Below are 20949 nucleotides of genomic sequence, written 5' to 3' on the forward strand. Positions count from 1 at the left end.
TCGATAAAGCTCAACACTGGGAATTAAAAGTTACCTTCCTTATCTTTTAATCATTGATGGCTGTGTGACCTGTACAGAACTGGCAGTATCTGGTTCTAGTGGACGTGTAGCTGATGTAAAATGGTGTCAGCAGGCACCTTTTATGAGGAGCAGACATGTATGGTTCAGACACAAGAATAGAACTGTCCCAAGTGAATCCCTTCATGAAAAGAATCAGAGCTGCTACAGCAAAGGCAAGAAGCTCACTGTGGTTTTTCTAGTTGGAGGTATCAGTCTCAGTACAGAAATCAGGTTTGCCAGGTGGAGGAACTTCCCCTTTTTTTACAAACTGACACTTTGTGGATAAGATTTGCCAAGTGAATCAGAAATTGGATGTGTTTTCATTTCTTTCTCATTCTCTTTTCTTGGACTGTAAATGAAGAGCATTTCTGGTGTCACAAACAGTTCCAGCACAATGTACTCTGCTGTCATCTGACAGCTCTGCATTTGGCCTTCCCATGTCTCCCCACCCTAAGATTTTGTCTGAGAAGCCAGGAAAATTATTAAGTTATTTAACAGTTTGACTGGCTTGTTTGGAGAGTGTCAGTGTGGCAGTTTCTGAACCTGGAAGGAAAGGACAGATCGAAAAAATCTGAGTGGGAAATCAGCATCGCGTGTTAAAATCTCTATTCTGTTAAGAGCTATTCTCATATTTAATTTGGTCAGTGGCTGAAGGTTAGCTGTTGCTGTGTTCAACACTATTGTTGCATTCCTTCAACTCACTTTTATGAAAAAGTCCTATGCTAAAAAGACAAAGAACTTTGTATTTAAAACTAGTGCAATAATCTGAAAAGATTAATTTTTCTGAGTGTGAAAGCGATTTTTCCTACTTAAAGGTCTCTGCCTCCTTTGAAAAAGGAGCCTAGATTGCTATTTAACCTTGAAAATTACTTTCCATCCAACAGAAAGTATTCCATTTTAGAGACTTTCCACAATGAAATATTTTGGTATTGGAGTGGGGAAATTGAGAGCAACCTTTCCAACCCAGTTTTTAAGGTGACAGAAACTATAATAGAAATTATTGTGATAACAAGTAAGGAAGTTTTGACCTAGGCTTGGTTTCATCACAGGATTTTTTTTTCAAGGGTGGGAAAAAGCCTTTTTCCAGCCCATTGGATGCTCCAACTATCATACCATGTTTTTATGTAGTGTTTTTATTCTGTTATACTTTCGTAGGTCATCCACGTATTCCAGTGTTGTGATACAGTAGGAGTTCCATCTAGAGACTGAATAGTGCTCATATGCAGATTTTACAGAATAGAAAACATTCTAGTAACATACAGGCAAGGTGAAAAACTGGGAAATGCCAGAGGGGCTATCTGTATAAATACACAAATTGTAAATAACTTGCCAGTAAACTGATAATTGAGCCACTGATGAAACAAAGCTGCCTCTGGCATTTGTTGTTCCTCTTTCTCTGTCTAATCCCTTTTCCTCAGGTTTACCAGGTGAAGAAATATGATTTATAGGTATTGAAATAATGGAAGATCACAAATATCACTTGCAGATCTGCTTTTAAAAATGTTTTGAGACTAGAACTGATGTCTAAGTGACTGAAGGATTTAAATTGTGTTATGTCAGTTTATAAATTTGGGCCTTGGGACCAGCAGATTCAGAAAAAATTACTGTGTGGGGTCTTTTTCTTTCTCTAAAAGAAAATGAATTTCCTTCCATGTATTTTTTTAGGTCACCCACCATGGCTGGAGGGCTGTTTGCCATGGATCGTGAGTACTTCAATGAGCTTGGGCAATATGACAGTGGCATGGACATCTGGGGAGGAGAAAACCTGGAAATATCTTTTCGGGTAATCAGAGAATTTACAGCTCTGAAGTTGAATGTTTGTGGCTTTTTCTTGATTTAGTGGTGGAGCATTTCATAATAGATGTAAAGAAGCATAGGAAAAGAAGAATTATGCAAGTTTTTGAAATTAGTTTATGAGCAATATCTAATGAATTTCACAAGATGATTAGAGATGTGTGGCCCATAGCAATATTGCTAAGATGTAAACTTAGTGTATTTCTTTGGACAGTTCAGCCTCCTTTTTGAGGACCTGGAAATGTAAAGTTTTCTGGAACTAAATTGACAGTCATGTAGAGTAGTAATCTTGGTTGGAAAAATAATGAGAAAATCATAATCAGAAGATTGGAAAATGGTGCTGCGTTGGGCTCCTATATTTTCCCTCATCTTCCCTGTCACTCCACTGAAAGGAAAAACAACTTACTGTGCTTAATGTCGTGCTTATCTCTTTATTTTTGTAAAGGTTTGACAAGAGTCTGCCTGAAAATTATATGCTATCATGATAGATATGAAAAGAGGATTAAAAGGTGAAGTTAGCATAAAAAACCAAACAAACCTAAAACCAGACACACAACCTCCAAAACTCTAGAGAATCTGTCATTTCAAGAAATCAAGATTAGAGTTCAAAAATAAGAACTGGAATTTCATGCATTTGAGTGACTTTAAAGGAGTATATACTGAATAAATAAAATCTTTCAATTTTCAGTATAAATGTAATTATTAGGTATCTGAGTAGAAGTGTGTGGTGTGTGAGGCGATTATTGTTATATTGTAATACAGTTTCAGTAAAAAGGGCTTTGAAAAACTGGAGCACATTCAGAGAATTTAGAGTTTTTGGAAGTCCCCGTCTCTCTGGGGGAGGGTTGGAAAGAAGTTGAATCTTTATCTTGTCTAGAAGGAGTTTTAAAAGTGACTTGATTATCAACTGCTAATGTGGAAGATTTTCTGGGAATGGAGGACGTATTAGTCCAGAAAAGGGTCATTTGCTGGAAGATGAAGTTAAAAAAGAAATTTAAAAGAAAGCACTGGGAGTATAAATAAAACGTACATCCCTGGTACCACAATGAAGACTCCTAAATGGAGCATTTGAATGGGAGCTGTGTTTCAGAGTTCCCCTATCTTAACAGAAAACAACAGCTCTGTCCAGTAAGTCTCCATACTTAGCTGAAAACCTCTCCAAGCTCCCTTGATAATGAAGACTGGTCTTTGTTATCTGTCACAGAATTGTGGACAATCTTCATGCAGGTAAATGAATTTAGGTAATTTAATCTGCAGGATGAGTCCTAGCCCATATATCCCAGTTTTTCTGATAGGTCGTTAGAGCAAAATATTTTAGAAAATTTTCTGTTTGTCTCTTGAAAGCCTTGATGCGTTTTGTGGAAAGTGTGGTCATATGAGAAAAATAATCTTTTGTAACATGGGGATCTGAAAATCTAATTTGTCAAAACACATGACATGAAGGCCAGCACTGCTGAGACCTAATCCTGCATAACATATAATCCAACCTGCCCTTGAAGAAGGGGAGAAGTTAGAGAGCAATCTGAACATGTTCTGTTTTTTTATGGACAGATCTGGATGTGTGGTGGCAGACTTCTGATCATCCCCTGCTCCAGGGTGGGACACATTTTCCGTAAGAGGCGTCCCTATGGCTCACCTGGGGGACAGGACACTATGGCTCACAACTCACTGAGGCTGGCACACGTGTGGATGGATGAATATAAGGTAAGAGACAGTTCTAGCTCATTAAATAAGGTTATTAACTGGTTTGTTTGTCACTGTGTCACAGTGGGATCTGTTACACCTCTGGCGTTTTCCTTCTGCAGTCTGAACTCCTAATTTTAGTTCTGATAGGAATTCCTAAATTCTGTAGAATGCTGAGTACTCAAGTCTCCTCCTTGTTACTTTACTGCCTGCAGGAGATTGAGTTTTATGCCTTTTTAGTGAAGTAAAAAGATGATGGATGAGCTTTTGTAAGCTCTGCATTGCTTTGTGTCCAAATCAGTATTACATGGCAGCCAGGTACTGTGCCTTCAGGTAGTTTCCATGTTGGTGAGACAGGGATTTTTTTTGGCTGCTTGTTTGCTTTCTGTTTTAATTAGCAATCTACTGCTTAGTCTGTCTTGCCCTAGAAGAGCAATCAGGATTAACTTCTGGATTCAAGGGCAAGTGTATTCCTTCCTTGTCTTCAGATCTTGATACTGATGCTTTTAAACATAAATCAGATGTTTCTGAGTCCCTCATCTGTGAGATACTTAATGACATTTTGCTCTTTAAGACCATAGGATTTGCTGTCTGCTCAGCTCCTGTGGTCCCTACAATTTCTATACAAGATATATTTTATTAATTCTATATTCTTTAGAGGTTTATGCTTTACTTATTAGAGGCCATTAATTTTTATTTCCATTCTCCATCTCTGTAATGCTTTGGTAGATCTGATCTATCACTTTCCCTTTTACTGATGTCTGGGCACAGTTGTTTTATGTGTGATTACTGTGATTAATGATGGCTTTCTCTGAAGCTTGGACTTGATTCTTTGTTATATTTTCTAGCTGAACTGCTTTATCCAGCAAGCACTTGAACTGCTGATTCTAGCAGTCTCTTATCACAGATTTATGTCCAGTATTTTTCCAGCTCTTTCTGGTCTGATTCTCTGATAGCTGCCAGAGAATGTATGGAAGACAAGCTTGGAAATGTTTTTGTTTTCATAAGAATAATGCAAATATTTAGGTATAATTTACCAAAGCAATCTAACAATGCACAGTACAAAGGTAAGACTTAGAGTAAATGTCAGTATTTAATAAATGAAATGGCATAATGGAAACGGTTCAGCAAAATTTTCATAACTGTCAAAAGCAAAATGCAAAAGTATAAGTTCATGTATACAGTGGTAATAAATAACACATGAAAGGTAAGAGGCCAACATTTGAACTTCAACCAGGAAAGAGGAAATTGGAATAGCAGAGCTACTTTTTGAAGCAGGCCAGATTGTGATGTCCAGTCTGTCTCTAAACTTCCTCAGAGCTGGCCAACAGTCCAATGTACACCAAGTACACACTTCCCCTTCCTGTGCTGTTAAAATAGCAGTGATATATCAAACACATCCAAATGCTCAAAGATCTTGATGAGAAGAGATGTGTAACTTGTCCAGAGGTGATGCTGTCTGTCATCTGGGTATCAGATAGCTGGAAATAACTGAAAACTGTCAGAACCACATTGTAGGTGGATTCCAGATGTCTCCTAGAGATGAATCCAGCAAAATACCATTGTAAATACCATGCCTTGAAAAATGAATTCTAAATGGTACGTAGTAAACAAATTACTGTGCAAATACAATGCCTTTTCTCTGGGCTCTATAAATATATCTGGAATTAAATGCTAAAAGAGGATTTTTTCTAGTTTTAGCAGAAGTATTCGTGCCATGTTGTACATTCCTGAGTTCCTGTTTGTCCCCATTGTCTCTGCATTGGAGTCAAACAGCACATGGGATTGGGTTGGAATCCTAATCTGTCTTCACCCAACCTGTAAGATTCTGAATATCATCATAAAATAGAATGTGAAAAAAATGACATTGTGGGAGCCTTTTTGGAGATGATGCAGATGAATGGAAAGAACTGGGCTTCCCAGAAAGTCCAGGTGACTGTTCTAATTATTCACTTGAATAAGGTGTGGTCCCACTGAACTTCATGATATTAGTCCCATTTATAGGTCTATTCTGGAATAGTTTTACCCTGATCATTTGTAAAGTTAGAAGGCTGGAAACTGTGCAAGACAAAAGACACTGGAATGCCACAACAATGAAAATAATCCATTAAACAATCAAAATAGTTTCAAGAAATCTTTGTCAGATGAGGCTGCTGATGATACATGCATCTGTTTTTTACTTACTGATTTTAGGATGCCTGTATTGCCAATGGAATAAATTCAGGGTCTGATTTCTTTTTCCTCAAGTTGACATCTAAAAAAGATCAGCAAATTTGTACCCAAGAATTATCTTCATCAAAAAACCCCTCAATTGGAAGGATTAGGTCAGAGTTAGGCAAGATTAAATCTCACTTCCTGTGACAACCTAAGCATTGCAATTTCCTACTGCCAGTTTCAAACCTAGTAGTTGAAAGCACTAGCAAAATGAAATGAAATTTTGGGAGTTCTGGAAACAACTGGGAATTGGTAATCTGGAATTCCTCTCCCCCTTTTCCCCAACCTGTTTCTCTTAAATACAGGAGCAGTATTTTGCTTTGAGACCTGAGCTGAGGATGAGGAGCTATGGAAATATCACCGACCGTGTAGAACTGAGGAAGAGGTTGAACTGCAAGTCATTTAAGTGGTATTTAGATAACATCTATCCTGAGATGCAAATATCTGGGCCCAATGCCAAAGCTCCACAGCCAGTTTTTATTAATAGAGCACAGAAACGACCAAAAATAATCCAGCGGGGAAGGGTAAGAGAAACTTAAATATATAGAATTCTGGTGTGTTAATTTTTATGAGACTTTTTTTCTTAAAGATTTGCTTTGCAACAAGCTTGAAAATAACAGGATTTTTGTTAAATCAGTTCCAGTCTGATCTATATTTCAGGTCATCCTTAGATTAGGTACTGTTCTGTGAGGTTTCTTACCTTGAAGCTCTGAGTTAAGAGGTTTTGCTGTCTTTAGAATGTGTTTTCATGGCTGTTGGTTCTGAAGATGGATTTGGATAGAGAGAAATGTGGCCTCAAATATTCATGCTCTGTTGGTTTATGATAAGAGTACAGTGTAATTAGTTTCCAAACTCATTGCTTTTACTGGGTAATTTTCTGCAAAGGTGAACATTTGCATCTGAGGCTGATGATGGCTTTTCTAGTCTTGGCTGTTAGCTAATGAAAAAAAATGAGTTCTCATCTCTTTTTTTCTTCAAAGTAGAAGTGAAAAATTTTTGTGTTTTCATGAAGGAAATCATGATTAAATTAATGCCTTAGCTCTGACACCTTTGCTTATGGGTTTGTGTGCAGGCAGAGTTGCCAGACTGTTGCATCTGCTCTTTCCAGGGTCAAATTCACTTGTTGTGTGCTTTTTATGCTTCCCAAAAATAATGGATCTTTTCAAACCCAGGGCAGCCTTCTCAATGTCTTCTCTGTGGAAGAGAATACTCTGGAATAAACTGCTTCATGTGCACACAGATTATGGTTAGCAGGTTCCCTTTTAGCTCAGTAGTTGGAAACATTTAGTAGTGAAGTACCCACAGGGGACACAGGCTGCAGTAGCTGCTGAAAATTGCTGGTTCTGCAGGAAGTGAGTCAGGAGGACCTGTGTTCATGCAGGACCTATTGACACCATTAGATTTTTTGCTTGGAAGCAGCTGTCTGGAAATCCTCAATTTGTGCAGTATTTTTATAGCAATATCCCAGCCAAGCTGTGAAGTTAGTTAATGTGGTTTCCCTGAATAAAACTGATAGAATGGGCTGATTCCCCTAGTTGTTGGATGCTGTTACTCCCTTAGTCAGACCATTTTTTCTCCTTTTTGAAATTTAATAGCTTTCTGCTTTCATTCAGACAGAAATTTAACTGAGGAATTGTTGATGTTGGAGAGAGCTACTTGAAGGATCTGAATCTCAGTGATACTTAAGGTTAAATCTTCCCAGCAGTTATTTACCATGGTTTAATTTTGAGAAAAACTCTGTGCACCCCTTAAGAAATGGGGGAAAGAAGTAGAAAAATGCAGTTCCTTGGCTTGGTTCTCTGGGGTTCAAGAATTATACCCAGCATTGTATGAGAGAGTCAGCTTTGGCTCTGATGGTTGTATAAACTATTTCCAGATGCCTGCAAGGAACAGAATGATCAGCCAATGTCACCACTGCGTGCCAGACTCTTTAGGATTTGGGAGGAATTGCTCCAAATCTCAGTTTATTCTCAAAAACTAATTGAGCCACAGATAAGTGGTGGTTTGACAGCTGGGAAGAAATGTAATGATCACAAATGGCTGCAGCTGTTACCAGTGTTATCCAATGCTGGCCATCATGGCCAATAAAAAAAAGGACAAAAATCATACAAAACTCATGTACTCTATGGTTTAAAAGCCTTCTATTGAGTGAGGAATGATGAAGATGAGATCTGTGTTAGATCTAGGGTATAAGAAAATGTTACTTAGAATGTTTTGAGTAATTTGTTTTAGATGTGTGTGGGGAATAGCAGAAACATGGTGCACTCAAGGTGATTGTTGATGTGCCTTGGGACAGCTATTTCCAGAAATAGTGTTTAGTGAAAAATATTATTTGCTATTTTTGCTAATTGTTGCTATCATGTGACTGAGCAGTTTGTTCCTTTTATTACTGGAAGTGTATTTTGGTTTCTAAAAATTTGTAGAGTCAATAGCAATGCCAAGACAGCCATGGATGTCTTCATAATAAAGTTCAGCTGGCTAGTTAATCAGCCTGGCCTGGAGTTCATGACAGTAAATTCTTTTTTCCTCTACATTCAGTTCCAGATTGGAAATAAGTATTTTTAATGTGGGCTTCAGATCTGAGGCCCTGCCATCTCTCAGCTTGTAGTGTGCTGGCAGTGTTTGCTGCCTGAAGAGCCTGATCCCCACCACATCAGGGGAAGAAAAATAATCAGGCTGAAAAGAAGTCATCTGCTGGCCAGCAGTTAGTTCAGAGCATGTGTGTAATTTAAAGCCAGAAATAGAGGTGTTTTGTCTCCCTGAGTACCTCTGTGGGGATACATCAAGATCTTAATGATTTTTTGATTCTTGAAATAGAGCAACCTAAACTTGGTACAGCAGAAAATGTCTTGGATGTCTTTTAGGGTGGGCATCATTGTTCAAATCAGGAGAGACTGCCAGCTTGCTGAGAGCCTCCTTGTTTGCTTTGAGGGTAGATGGTTACAGTTCTGCATCAGAGGACAGGCTTCTGACCTGAATTCAGTGCTCTGGTACACCATTCCCCTAAATCAGACTAGGTAGGGCATTAGAGCAAAAATAGCATTTGGATGTTTGTAAAATGTTCTCTTCCTCCCTGATCCATCCATTAAATACCATAGCTGATAACAGTGGCTTTTCAGTTATGTAAATGCTCTTGAAAATCAATTTGCAAACAACATAAATCTCTGAAGTTGTTTTTATTTCAGTAATTCCTTCTCCTTTCTCAGGGAGGTAGTCCTGTTCCACGAAGAGAAGCTCTAGGAGGAGATTTATGTTTAAGCTAAACAGTAGTAAAATGCAGTTTATACAGTACAGAGCAGAATTTGTGGGGTCTTGGACTTCCATGGAGAGTGAAGAGGGCAAAGAACCTTGACAGAGTAGAGCCAACATGTGCTGAGCCAGGATGTGTGTACTGCACTTGTACCAGAGAGAGAAATCTTGATGTAATTAGAAAGCAAATTGGAACTGTTTAATGCAGTTTTTTCTCCAAATTATCTGAGAAACAGAATGGTATTTTAAAAGGGAAGATTTTTTTAATTACTGGGAGTGTTGGCTGAGGTTTTTTTGAGCACACTTTGAGATCTAGGGCTGTTTTTTCACTCTGACTAACAAACTGTTTTCTTTTTATAGCTGTATCACCTCCAAACCAACAAATGCTTGGTTGCCCAGGGCCACCCAAGCCAGAAAGGAGGCCTGGTGGTGGTTCGGGAATGTGACTACAGTGATCAGAACCAGGTATGAGATTCCAGTTATATTGAATAGTGATTCTGTCTTTAAAATGACCAGTATGTTTTCCTGCTGGCAAAGTGCCCTGCTGTGACATTTCATCAGCAGACAAGCTGCTTACAGGGGGTCATTCAAACCATGGGGCTGGCCAAGGACACTGTGGAGCTCCTGCTAATGCTGTGTTGGATATTATAATCTCCTGTCTTTATGGCATGAATCTCTGTATTTGGCTGAAGGCTGCCCTAAAGTGGCTCCTGATGGCTTCATAATCCACTGATTGGTACTTCAGAATTTGTAGCAGGTCTTTCAGTTGGTTCCTCATACTGGAATTTAAAGTAGCCCTTTCCTACCCTGCTGGTGTTTGTGTACTGTACAACCAGTCCTCTGCTGCTGGAGTGGCTGCAGTTTGGTATAAATTAATGATTTGTTGTTAAATAAAAGGAATTCAGAAGATTCTTTAGCTACAGGTGAATTGCTGATCTGGGGATTGATTAGAGATAGATGTGAAAACCTAATGAGAATTTTTGTATTGCTACATGAAGCCTTTGCTGTTTCACTTCTTTCAGGTGACAGAAATTCAGGACTTGGGAAAAAAAGTCTCTAGGATAGAGGGATCTTCAGCTAATGCCATAAAGGCTTACATAGCTAAGAACTACTCTGAGAACATTGTGATTTGGGAGCCTCTGGGATCCAATTCTAAAAGCTAGGTTGGATCTAAAGAGAGCAATAATTAAAGGCACAATATGGAGCATGGGATGTAAAGCAGCATAGCTTTAGTGAAGGTGGGCTGTGCAGGACTAACTTGGTGCTCTGTGACACAGGCAACAGTTTTCAGGGTAAGCAAACTTCAGCAGTGGAAGCAGAGTGATCTGTGATAGTCCTGCAAAATGCTGTGTGCTTTGTCACCTCATGGGACTTTCTGCCTCCTACTTGTGGCCTCACCAGCTGAGTATGACAGAGGAAGACAGAGAGGTGTTTGCAGTTTCTCTGGATAAGTGTGGCTAGCTCTTGGCAAGTGGCCTTCAGGTTCCAGTTGTCAGACAGGAGCAAGTACAAATACATCCTTGTACTTTACCTCTGGAGCACTGAGAAATCATCACTGTGACCAAATTATGAGTTCCTGTGAATTAATTAAAGCTGGAATGGGAATGGAGGTTTTCCTATTTGATCTGTTCCATTAGCTGTAAGACAGCCAGCAAGTCTTGCAAGTGTAGTAAGTGTAATAGTAACTGATGGGCACCATCATCACCAAGTGATTGTACATTTGCAGTGCCAAAGCTGCAGTGCTGCTTTCTGAGTCGTTCTGTCTTTGGGTGAGAAAGCCTGGGCATGATGTCCACACAGTTATGCTTCCCTTCTCTTTGCTGCAATATTTCTCATAATGAACCACATGCCTGAAGGAGAAACTCTGTTGGTTTTCCATATCAAAACTTTTTTCTGACTTTTTTTAATCCAGGAGAACAAACTTCAGTTTTCCCTTTGGTGCTGATAAAGACAAATCTGTGCCCTGATTGTTGATCTTTGACTTCTTTTCTCATGAATCTGGTTTACTAGTGGTAAATTTAGCAATTAGTTTTCATTAAAAAATCTGTCTGTGCTATCTTCTTTCACAATGATTTTGTTCTCTAGCCAAGTATGTCAACCAACACTGTTTTTGTGCTATTAGACTTATTTTGTTCTCCTAATAAATCCCAAGAGTACATTCAGCCAACTTGCTGTCATAACCTCTTGAACAATCTTGCTATAGATATGTGAGAACAATGTAGAGAAAGATGACACTTTTTTATAAGCAGAAGCTGTTAAATATAGCAAGAAACATCCTGACTATTGGAAGCTTTTAGCTGTTGTTTCACTCAACTTGTCGGCATTTTCAGCTGGTTTTGCTCTATAATTATCTGTTTTATGCCTTTGTCCTAGGAAAAAAGCCTGTGTTTGGTGAATGCATGTGAGACCTTTCAATTGTATCAGCATTATGGGCAATCCTTTTCATTGTAGTTGACTTAGATGGTCATCATTAAGTAGAGTTGAAAATTAGTCAAGCACATCACACTGTCTTGTTTTCTCAGGCTTAACATGACTGACATTCAGTTCATATTTTTGCTGTAGAAAGAAAATAATAAGGCAAGTGGTTCTCGTATCTAGAAAATATGATTTTTTTTTTATTATTAAAATCATGTCTTTAAGTTACAGTGAAAACTGGGATGCTCCATTAACTGTAATAGAAACAGTCTGGGATAATTCTGGGGACTGAACAGAAATTTAGGAATAAGTAACAAAAATCTTGTTTGAAATAGCACAAGTGGAAGAGGTGATGTGACCTTACAGAACAGAGGTTTGAAGTGACAGAAGAGGCATCTGTGTTCTGGACCTTGAAAAAATGTACTCAAGCACAGGACTTAAAGTCTGTTAACATTCCTGTAGCACTTAATAAATATAAGAATATGTTCTTTACAAGCTGTTCAGGACTCAAACTACAAGGTTTTGCTCCCATGTGCAATTCTTCTGTGAGATCTTTCTCCTTAAATCTCTAGATCGTGACTATTATCTTTTCTGACACAGCACACATCTGGAGTGAGTGTGAAGATATGCAAATTCAGTCTTGCTGCTTTTCCACAGACTACTGAAGGCACAATTCTTTGGTCCCTCTAATGTTTGTCATGAAGCATCAGTGGCACACTGAGCTGTGGAGCAGAGGGCACATATCTGCCTTGGAATGACCCTCAGGGGGATGCTGGGTTTTCAGAGCAATAGCTTCAAACAGTGATTACAGCCCACCAAGCCTGGTTGGTTGTGGTGATTGTCACAGGCTGTGTGGTGCTGTGATGCCATTGCTCTCCATAATAACAGGAGCTGAAGTATCTGCAGATGGATGTGATGGTACAAATGGCTGGGCACATCTCCTCCTCAGGGCTGAGGCAGCTTTTTTGTACTCTTAAGCTGAATTTTTATCTTTTACGAACTGTCTGAGAGAATAATATAGCCATGCCAAGCTAAGCAACAGATTGTAACTGATGGAAGTACCAGAATACTCCATGGGTCATGGCAGGGATTTTCGTTCAGGAAAGGGCTGTTTCTGCAGTAGTTACTGCCTTGTATTTACTGAACATTTTCAGTGTGTTTTACTAGTACTAATGAAATTTGCAGATCAGATAAAAATATGTATCCACAAAGCTTTGCCAGTTGGCCAGCCATGCCTTTTGCTGCACTCCACTGATCTCTGAAAGCTGAAGGGTAGGCAAATGTTTTCTGGCTTATTTCATATCATTTTGAAATTCAGGAGAAGGCTGTGGGATTTGTCTGAGTCACAGGGATGAAACAAAGTCCTGAAGGTACTGAAGTCCTAGGAAGCCTCAGTCTTAAATCTGTAAATAGCTTAAACTACATTTTGAGGGGTCTGAATTAAACATCAAGTTCTTCTTAAGATGCACCTGTGTAAAAGAAGTTTAGACTAACAGAGCTCATGCTCTGGACCTCCCACCATTTATTTTGTCCACAAGATCTACTGTAGCACCTGCTGTGCACCTGCCTGAAGGGGTCCATGCACCTTTCATGAACCTGTTGCCTGTGTTGAGAGGCAGGGAGAAAAAGCTGCTAGAAAGAGGCCAGTCCTACAGCATTCACCAAATAGAGTATTTAATATAACCACAAACATGATCAATTTTATTATGGAGAGGGGATTTTTCCATAATATCTGCCATTTAGGTTTTATTTGAAAACAGAAATGATTCATTATACTCTAATTGCATCTCGTTTGACACCAGTGAAAATGGCCAGTGACTTTACCTAGACCTTTGGAGCAGATCATTGCCATGTGTCTCTGGGGCACAGCAGTTAAAGGGGCTGCTTTTCTGAGTGTGGGAATGAGACACAATCCCAGTTTTAGAAACCAAAGTATTCACAGTGATGCTCTCCTAACTCTGCTAGGAAGGATTGCTAGTTAGGAAGGGCATGCAGGTTGAAAATACTCTGCGCCTCTGTTGCCTCTTTTTTTAAATGGATTAGATTTTTTAATGGTTTGGTTTGGGTTTTTTGGCTTTTTTTTTAGAAAATACATGGGAGGATAGAACAAGAGAGCTCTCAGAAATGAGACATTAATCCTGGGAAGGCACCTTTCTGCTTATAGACTTTAGATACTGTGCTGCCTGCCAGGAGTTTCTTTCCTGTTGTTCCTGACAGTCTTTAGCAACAAGAGCTGAACACTATCCTTTCAGTCTTTAGCACAAAATTAGTTAATAATTTTTGGAGTATGCTAAGGCTTGCAATTGTATAACAAAGAAACCTCATGGGGTGGCTTTGCTTTCCTGCTGCTTGAATCTGTTAATAATCTGCAAGTTCATAATGGTACTCTAATCTGGATTTGGAACCAAATTTGGGCCTATTTTTCCTCTTTCCTTTGTTTTCTACACTAAACACATAATTAGTTTGAAATTAATTTTGGTTGTCTTGTGTAAGCCTTTCTGGAGAAGTATTACACTGGATTTAACCACTGTCTTGTGTTCTTTGCCATTACTCAGTTTTTGATTGTAGATCTGTTCCCTGTGTCACTGCAGTCTTCTCTCTCTATTCTTACCACTTTGTTTCTTGTTTGGATTTGGCTCCATCATTATTCTTTTAATAGTAATTCTCTTTGGCAAGTCCTGCCATTTCTCCATTCTCTCCTCCCTCTTTAATCTTGCCATGCTTTCTTTTTCATGACAGGGTTTAAACAGAAAACCCTGTCAAAACATTTTAGAAGGCACCAAAATGCTTGAGGTTGGGGCAAATTTTAATGTGATCCCTGCACTTCCAAGGAGGCCTTCCTTGTGCTATGGTAGTTACTGTGATAATGAACTGTGTGCTTTCCAGTCATGGTGTCCAACATCCCAGATCTGTGTCCAAAATCCCAAATTGGCAGTGTCCCAAATCCCAGTGCCTTCCAGAAGACTGGTTTTAGTTTCATAGGCCAAAAAAGGAGACAAATCAAAATTTATGTGCCTGACTTTTCTGCTTGGAGTTTGATGTTCCGTACTCTGACTGTGAAACTCGTGTAGACTTAATGGGGAAAATAAAAATTTACTCACCCAGTGGGCATGGGTAGTGCAGCACTGAGCTGTGAGAAATGGGAACAGGGCTAGAAGAGGAGCACACCACACGAACTTCATGTGTCTGTAGGTACTTCAGGGACAGGTATGAGTGGCTCAGCTCCTCTTGTTCACAGGCTCACAAGTCGGGGGAGGGGAGTTGCCTTGCTCAACATCCCCAGAGGCTGGGAAGTGCTGTCCAGCTGCCCTGTGAATGCCAGGGCTCCACTATTTGGAATAGCTGTCATTGGGTGTTGAGCCAGATGGTCCCAGGATCTTCCCTGCACTGCAGGGCTGCAGTTTACATTTACTTTCTTCTCTTTTCTCTACCCCCTGTAACCCAGGATAGTTTGAGGTGCACACCCCCAAGTTCCTTAATTTCTTTGCTTTCTGGCTTGGGATTCAGTCTCCCGTTGGTTATGAAAGCTCTAGGTCTTCCACAGATCTGATCTTGGCCCAGGTCTTTGCAGGCCTGAAGGAGCTAAACAAGGGAGGGAGAACCAGCAGCTCCTGCAGTTGCACCAGGCTGCTGTTCCTGCTTCCCTCAACGTTTGCTGAGAGCCAGCAGGGTGTGGGCATGCACAGCAGCAACTGAAGGTGCCTGACATATTTCTGTGCCAAGAATAAAAATACCTGCTCTGCTCAAGCAGCATGTGGGAGAGGACAGACTGACAGCTTGAGAGTCCTTGCTGCTTGTTGGAGCTGACAGTGGTTTCCAGTGTGATCACAGTGAAACTCTTCTGTCATGTAAATTCAGGAACCCAACTGCAGTTGAAGCTGCAAAAATGAACCAGTGCATTCCTGCTTCATGCAGGTGGGCCCCAGGGAATGGCTGCATTCAGTTCTCATCACTCACTGCAAGGCCCATCTCTGACACCCAGATATTGAAGCATCTCCTCTGTAGGTGAACAAAAGATTCAAGGAAACTGCCCTGAAACATTGCACTGAATGTCTTTCTATCTTCTCTTCTAGGTCTGGATTTACAATGAGGATCATGAGCTGATTTTAAATAATCTGCTTTGCTTGGATGTTTCGGAAACTCGCTCGTCCGATCCCCCTCGTCTCATGAAATGCCACGGCTCTGGTGGCTCACAGCAGTGGACATTTGGGGTAAGTGGAGAGGCTGGCATATGGCACATTACCTGTAATCAGTGTCTTAGTCAGGGACAGTAGCACTAATAGGACATCAGGGTTGAGTTTAATTGTGACTAAACCTCAGATGTACCAAGGCAGTTGTGCTGTACCAGGCCCAGCCTGTACAGAAGTTGCACAGGCTTTGATGCCTGCATTTCAGTCTTAATAAGACTTTCGCTGAGCTCTGGGACATGCAGGCCCTTTGCAACATAGAAAGGTTTCTGCAGCTCCACTGATCCTTTCTTAAGCAGTCACAACCACCCACAGCACTGTGGCTCATCTGGAATATGCCAGAGAAAACAAAATCCACCTCAGAGCTTTGTTGTGTTGTGTTTGCAGGCCTGGGAGTCAGGAGGAGTCCATGTGGTGATTCCTGCTTAGTGCTTGAAGAAGCACAGGGCAGAGCAGTTGCTTCTGCCCTGTAATTGATCTCATTAGTTTAATTGTTAAAGCCTGGAGTGGTCAATTCCACAAAACTGAGCCGTGCTGCTCGTACATGGAATTTGTCTCCTGGGTGTTCATTCAGAGGCTGCCCCTCACATGCCTTCAGCCTAGCAGAGTCTGTACCACCAACATGGTTGAACAAAGGGAGGGAGAGCCCTGCCAGCACTGCCAATGGTACTGCCAGCACTGCTCTGCACAGCCTGTCTCAGGTTCTTACCATGCTGCTGGCTGGCAGCTCGAGTGGGAGTTCCATAAGCTCTGTTGCAGCCCAGGATGGTGTGGAGATAGAGGCACATACACACAGCCCTGAGCTCACATGGTATCTGACACTTGAAGCAGCGCTGCCACAGCTGCCAGGGGCAGTGGGAATAGTGATCTGAACAGTTCTGCTGAGCAGAGATTACTGAAGGTTCTGCAGGCAGGGATTTTACAGAGTGAGGGAATGGCCACAGACATCGAGTGCATGTGGCAGTTGGTGATGCCTCTGGCAGTGGGGGAGAATCTGCATTTCATGTGTGACATGTGGGCTGTGAGCTGGCCATGGCCACTGTGGGTGTGGGAGGTGGATCTGTCACACTGGTGCTCCTCAGTGATCCACAAGAAAAGAAAGTGAATCAAATACTAGGATTGATTAGGAACGGAATAGAAACTGAAGCAAGAAAATGGCAGCACACCGTGGCAGTTTGTTTGTGCTGTATATGCTGGTCCTCTCCTCTCAGAAAGGCTGGATCAGGGCTGAAGAAGGCTCATAGGGGCATGGAAAGGCAAATGGAAGGTGTGGGGCACCTCTCCCATAAGGAATGTGGTGCTGGCTGGGACCCTTTAGATACCAAGTCTTTTGGAACAAGGGGAAATCCACTGATACAGGGATAATCATTGATACAGGGAAATACTCACTGCCCTGGCAGCTGTGGTACAAGACTTGGATTGGGGGGATATTTTGGAAGGAGTGTTGTGTTTTCTTAGCATGTCCTTCTGCTTCACTGGACATGTGGTTGTGGCCATAAGCAGTGACAGAGCCTGGCATGGCTGTTCTCGTGTATCTGCTCCCTCTGTGCAGAAGAGCAGGAGGTGCCTGCCCATGGGAGCTGCTGGGGCTGTGCAGAGCGCCCTTTCCAGACAGCTGCAACAGGCTGTTAGTAGAGGAGATGGCACAGTCCTCTAAAGGTAATAAAAGATTAGGATCTGTTTCCTTGTCACTCTTGGCTGGGGTTTGGCCTTGCCCTGGCTGTGGGCACCGACCATGCACGAGGCTGTCACGACATGTGGCAGCTCACCAGTGTGTGGGTGCTGAGGGCAGTGGTGCTTCTGGGGTGTGGTCAGATGCAGAACAGGGACCTCTATTCAGCCTGGAGAAGAGAGGCCTCCAGGAAAACATTAATGCATCCTTGCAGTGCCTAAGGGGGCTACAGGAGAGCTGAAGAGGGACTTTTTACAGGATCATGGAGAAGTAAGACAAGGGGGGATGGCTTTAAAATGACAGAAGGCAAATTTAGGTTAGATATTAGGAAGAAATTGTTTGCTGTGAGGGTGGTGTGATGCTGGAACAGGTTGCTCAGAGAAGCTGTGGATGCCCCATCTCTAGGAATGTTCATGGCAACGTTGCATGGGGCTTGGAGCAACCCGGTCTGGTGGAAGGTGTCTCTGCCCATGGCAGGAGAGTTTTGACCTAAATGATCTTTAAGGTCCCTCCCAACCCAAACCATTCTAGGATTCTATGACCTGTCTGTTCCCATTACAGCCTTGTGGGCTCTCTCTTTGTTGAGTGCTGGGGTACGAGTTTGATTATCCCTCCACCTCATTCAAAAACTGTGGTATAAACAAAATCCCAACTGGGGGCCTGTGAGGACGTGAGAGCCTTTGCTTCAAAGTCTGGATGTGGTTATGGGGTGTGCTGTACTCCACTGCTGCTGTGGGTCTGGTGAGCCAGGGAGGCTGCTGAAAGGCTCATCTGTCAGGAAGGAGCATCCCCTCCCCTTGGGCATCACTTTCAGCTCCAGTTTGACAATGGGGAACAGAAGTTTTAGTAAATAAATCCCATCTGTCTTTTTGTCTGCTCTAGAAAAACAACCGCCTGTACCAGGTCTCTGTGGGGCAGTGCCTGAAGGTGGTGGATCCCCTGAGCCACAAGGGCTACGTGACTGTGGCCATCTGCGACGGGTCTCTTCCTCAGCAGTGGCACTTCGAGAGCTGAGACAGCCAGGAGGTGGCTGAGGAGAGTTCAGCTGAGCCCTGGTTCCCCTTCAGCCACGATCTGAAGTCATTCTGGAGGGTTTTGTGCAGAGCCCTTGGCTGCAACCCTGGCACAAGCATGGAAGGAGCCGCTGGAAATGCCCTGCCCTGAGGAGCTGAGCGTGGGAAGGTCCAGGTGGTCACTGGTCCCTGGTCACACACTGAGAGCAGCAGCCCCACTGCACGAAGAAGTGAAATTTATCATTGGTTCCTTGGATGATCCTGGATTATTGGACTGGTTTTAAGTAAGAGAAATCATTAGAGCAATGTAATTTAAATGGTGAGATTTCAGCTTTGTGGACTTCTCAATGACAGTGACAGAAAGGAGTCCTTGACTATTTCATGTGCAGTATCTCAATAATTTACGTTTCTAGTATGGGTTTATTGGCCAAAATTATTTTAATTTTTCTGGAAAATATTTTTATTCCCTTTCATCTTCTGATAATTGTCATTTGTAATATTTAAATTTAGTTCTTTTAATTTTAGGACATTTCATGTAGTTTAAGTTCTTTGCTGTCATTCGTCACCTCATATTTAAAACAAATAACTATTGCAAAGTCTATTTTGATGACTCATGACAGTAGCTACATTTAAAATAAAGTATCATTTTTTTATTAATTTGTATGGCCTTGCTCTTTGTAGCTGTCAGACCAGAAAACACCAATTTAGACACTGATACAAATTAATGCTCAGACAGTTTGGGTCTTCCATTGTTTTCATTTCTTTTCTCCCTTCCTCACATCTTGGAAGGCTTGCCAGGTAATTTCTGGGTTTTTTCCTCCACTTCTCTGTTTTCATTTATTTTACTATTTCTTTGACTTCCTGCCTCAGCTTTTTCAGTGTGTGGAAGCTCCTGCAGAAGAGAAAAGCTGCTTTTACCCAGTGTATTTTTTCTTGGCAGCATTGTTGGCCTTGTTTCCCTCTCCACAGCAACTGCCTTCCCTGGGAACGTGCAGTTGGGATCTCGGAAGTACCAGGACAGCCTTGCCCTTCCTCTTGGGCAGCAGAAACATTCTCCAACTGCACAAATACTCCAGCATCCACTTACTGACCTTTTGAGCAGCGTGAAGCAAATAATGATAATGCTGGAGTAATTACAGAGCCCCATCTTTCTGCAGAGAGGAGATTCGCTTGTGCCAGACTCTGTTTGGTCCTTCAGCCACCTGCCAGGGCCAGCACCTGGGAGGAGAAAAGCAGCAGGATACAAAGGAGCAGGTAAGAGTGGCCTGGCCACAGGGCAGCTGCTCTGCCTCATCCTCTAGTCCTGGAGGGAGTGAGCCCCTGGCAGGGAGAACCAGATACCAGGGTTTAAAAAGCAGAACCAATTGGCTGAAGTGGAAGTTCTTCCAGATAAAGTATTACAAGAGTAATTAAAGTAGACACCAGCCAAGCTCCTTCCTACCAAGAAAAGCCTCTAATACCAACCCCAGCTCCATTGGTCAGCTGAGCCTGTGCTGTGCCTTGCTCAGGGGGCTCTGGAGTCTTGCCATCAGTTCCCAGGTGACTCCTGCAGTCAGGCAGAGCTTGCAGGATAGGGTTGGAAATGGTGTCAGCTCGGGTGAACCCTTCCACTGGCAGCCTGGGTGCTTGCTGTGTGTGAAATTCCAGTCTTTGCTGGGGTGAAAGGATGGGCTGCAGCTTCATTTATGCCTGGCTGGTTCACCCTGACTGCAGCAGGTGCTGGCACAGCTGCTCCCAGCCATGTGCAGGCCTTTTCTGTGACATTGGTGGTGGCAGCCACATTGTGCAGAAGCCTTGCTTCGCCTTTTCTTCTTTTGCCTTTATGTTATCTTTAAAAAAAAAACAGTAAGAAAAATCAGAAAACCCAAGAATTTTTTTCCTTTTGCTCCCAGTGGAGAAAGTGAGGACTGCTGTCACCAGGAGCAGTGCTGGTTTCCAGGAACAGACGGAGGTGATGGAGTTCTGGAGAGTGTCAATTGTTCCTGCAGGGAATTCCTGGCCACAGAGAGATCTGGTGCAGCCACACAGCCAGGCTCACCTGAGTGAGGGTGAGAAATCTCTGCTGGTAAAACCCAGCCCAGGGCCAGGGGCCTGTTCCCAGCTGGGCTGCATGGGGTAAGCAGGACTTCAGCGTGGGGCCCTGTATTTGAGTGACTGCTCCCAGCTGACCTAGAGGCTTTGGGGCATAAGAACAGAAGGAAAAGCCTTTCAAAGACAGGGTAGGCACTGTCACCGCCCCCAGCTTGCTGCTGCTGTCATACTGAGAATTTATTGTTTGTAAAGAAGGAAACTGGGGCTGATTTTTAAGCCCCTGTATCAAGTACCTCCTTCTCTCTGGCTCCTGGAGTGGGTGTGGTGGCCATGGCTGCCAGAGGAGCAGACAGATCCTGCAGCAGCCAAAGTGCACCATTATAAATAACACCAGGGAACAGCTCTGGCCTGGCTGCTTCCCACTGCTCTAAGTCTTGGAGCCTTTTTTTAGTCTGGACCGGTGCTGAGAGCTTGCAGGGAATGTCTCTGGTGTCCAGCACTGTCACAGTGGCAACACGGAGGTTTAACCCCAGTCAGTGCTTTGCTCACTCCCCCTCTGGCAGGATGGAGGGGACTGGGGAAGGGTGTTAAGGGTTCAAACTCAGAGGTTTAGATGAGGATGCAGCACCCA

General features: G+C 42.3%; 1 protein-coding gene across 5 annotated transcripts in view; it reads left to right on the forward strand.

Moving 5' to 3' along the window:
* The window catches only part of GALNT11 (polypeptide N-acetylgalactosaminyltransferase 11), a 46491-nt gene extending 27547 nt beyond the window's left edge, over window positions 1-18944 (forward strand). For all 5 annotated transcript variants that reach the window (XM_014873724.2, XM_088158801.1, XM_014873723.2 and 2 more), the window contains exons 7-12: window positions 1726-1843; window positions 3406-3558; window positions 6057-6275; window positions 9361-9465; window positions 15489-15626; window positions 18157-18944. In XM_014873724.2, the coding sequence (XP_014729210.1) occupies window positions 1726-1843; window positions 3406-3558; window positions 6057-6275; window positions 9361-9465; window positions 15489-15626; window positions 18157-18288 (865 nt within the window). In that variant the 3' untranslated portion in view covers window positions 18289-18944. The remainder of the gene's footprint in view (window positions 1-1725; window positions 1844-3405; window positions 3559-6056; window positions 6276-9360; window positions 9466-15488; window positions 15627-18156) is intronic.
* The last annotated feature ends 2005 nt before the right edge of the window (window positions 18945-20949 follow it).

Source organism: Sturnus vulgaris, chromosome 1, assembly GCF_052056855.1.
Source record: "Sturnus vulgaris isolate bStuVul1 chromosome 1, bStuVul1.hap1, whole genome shotgun sequence".
NCBI classification, from domain to species: Eukaryota; Metazoa; Chordata; class Aves; order Passeriformes; family Sturnidae; genus Sturnus; species Sturnus vulgaris.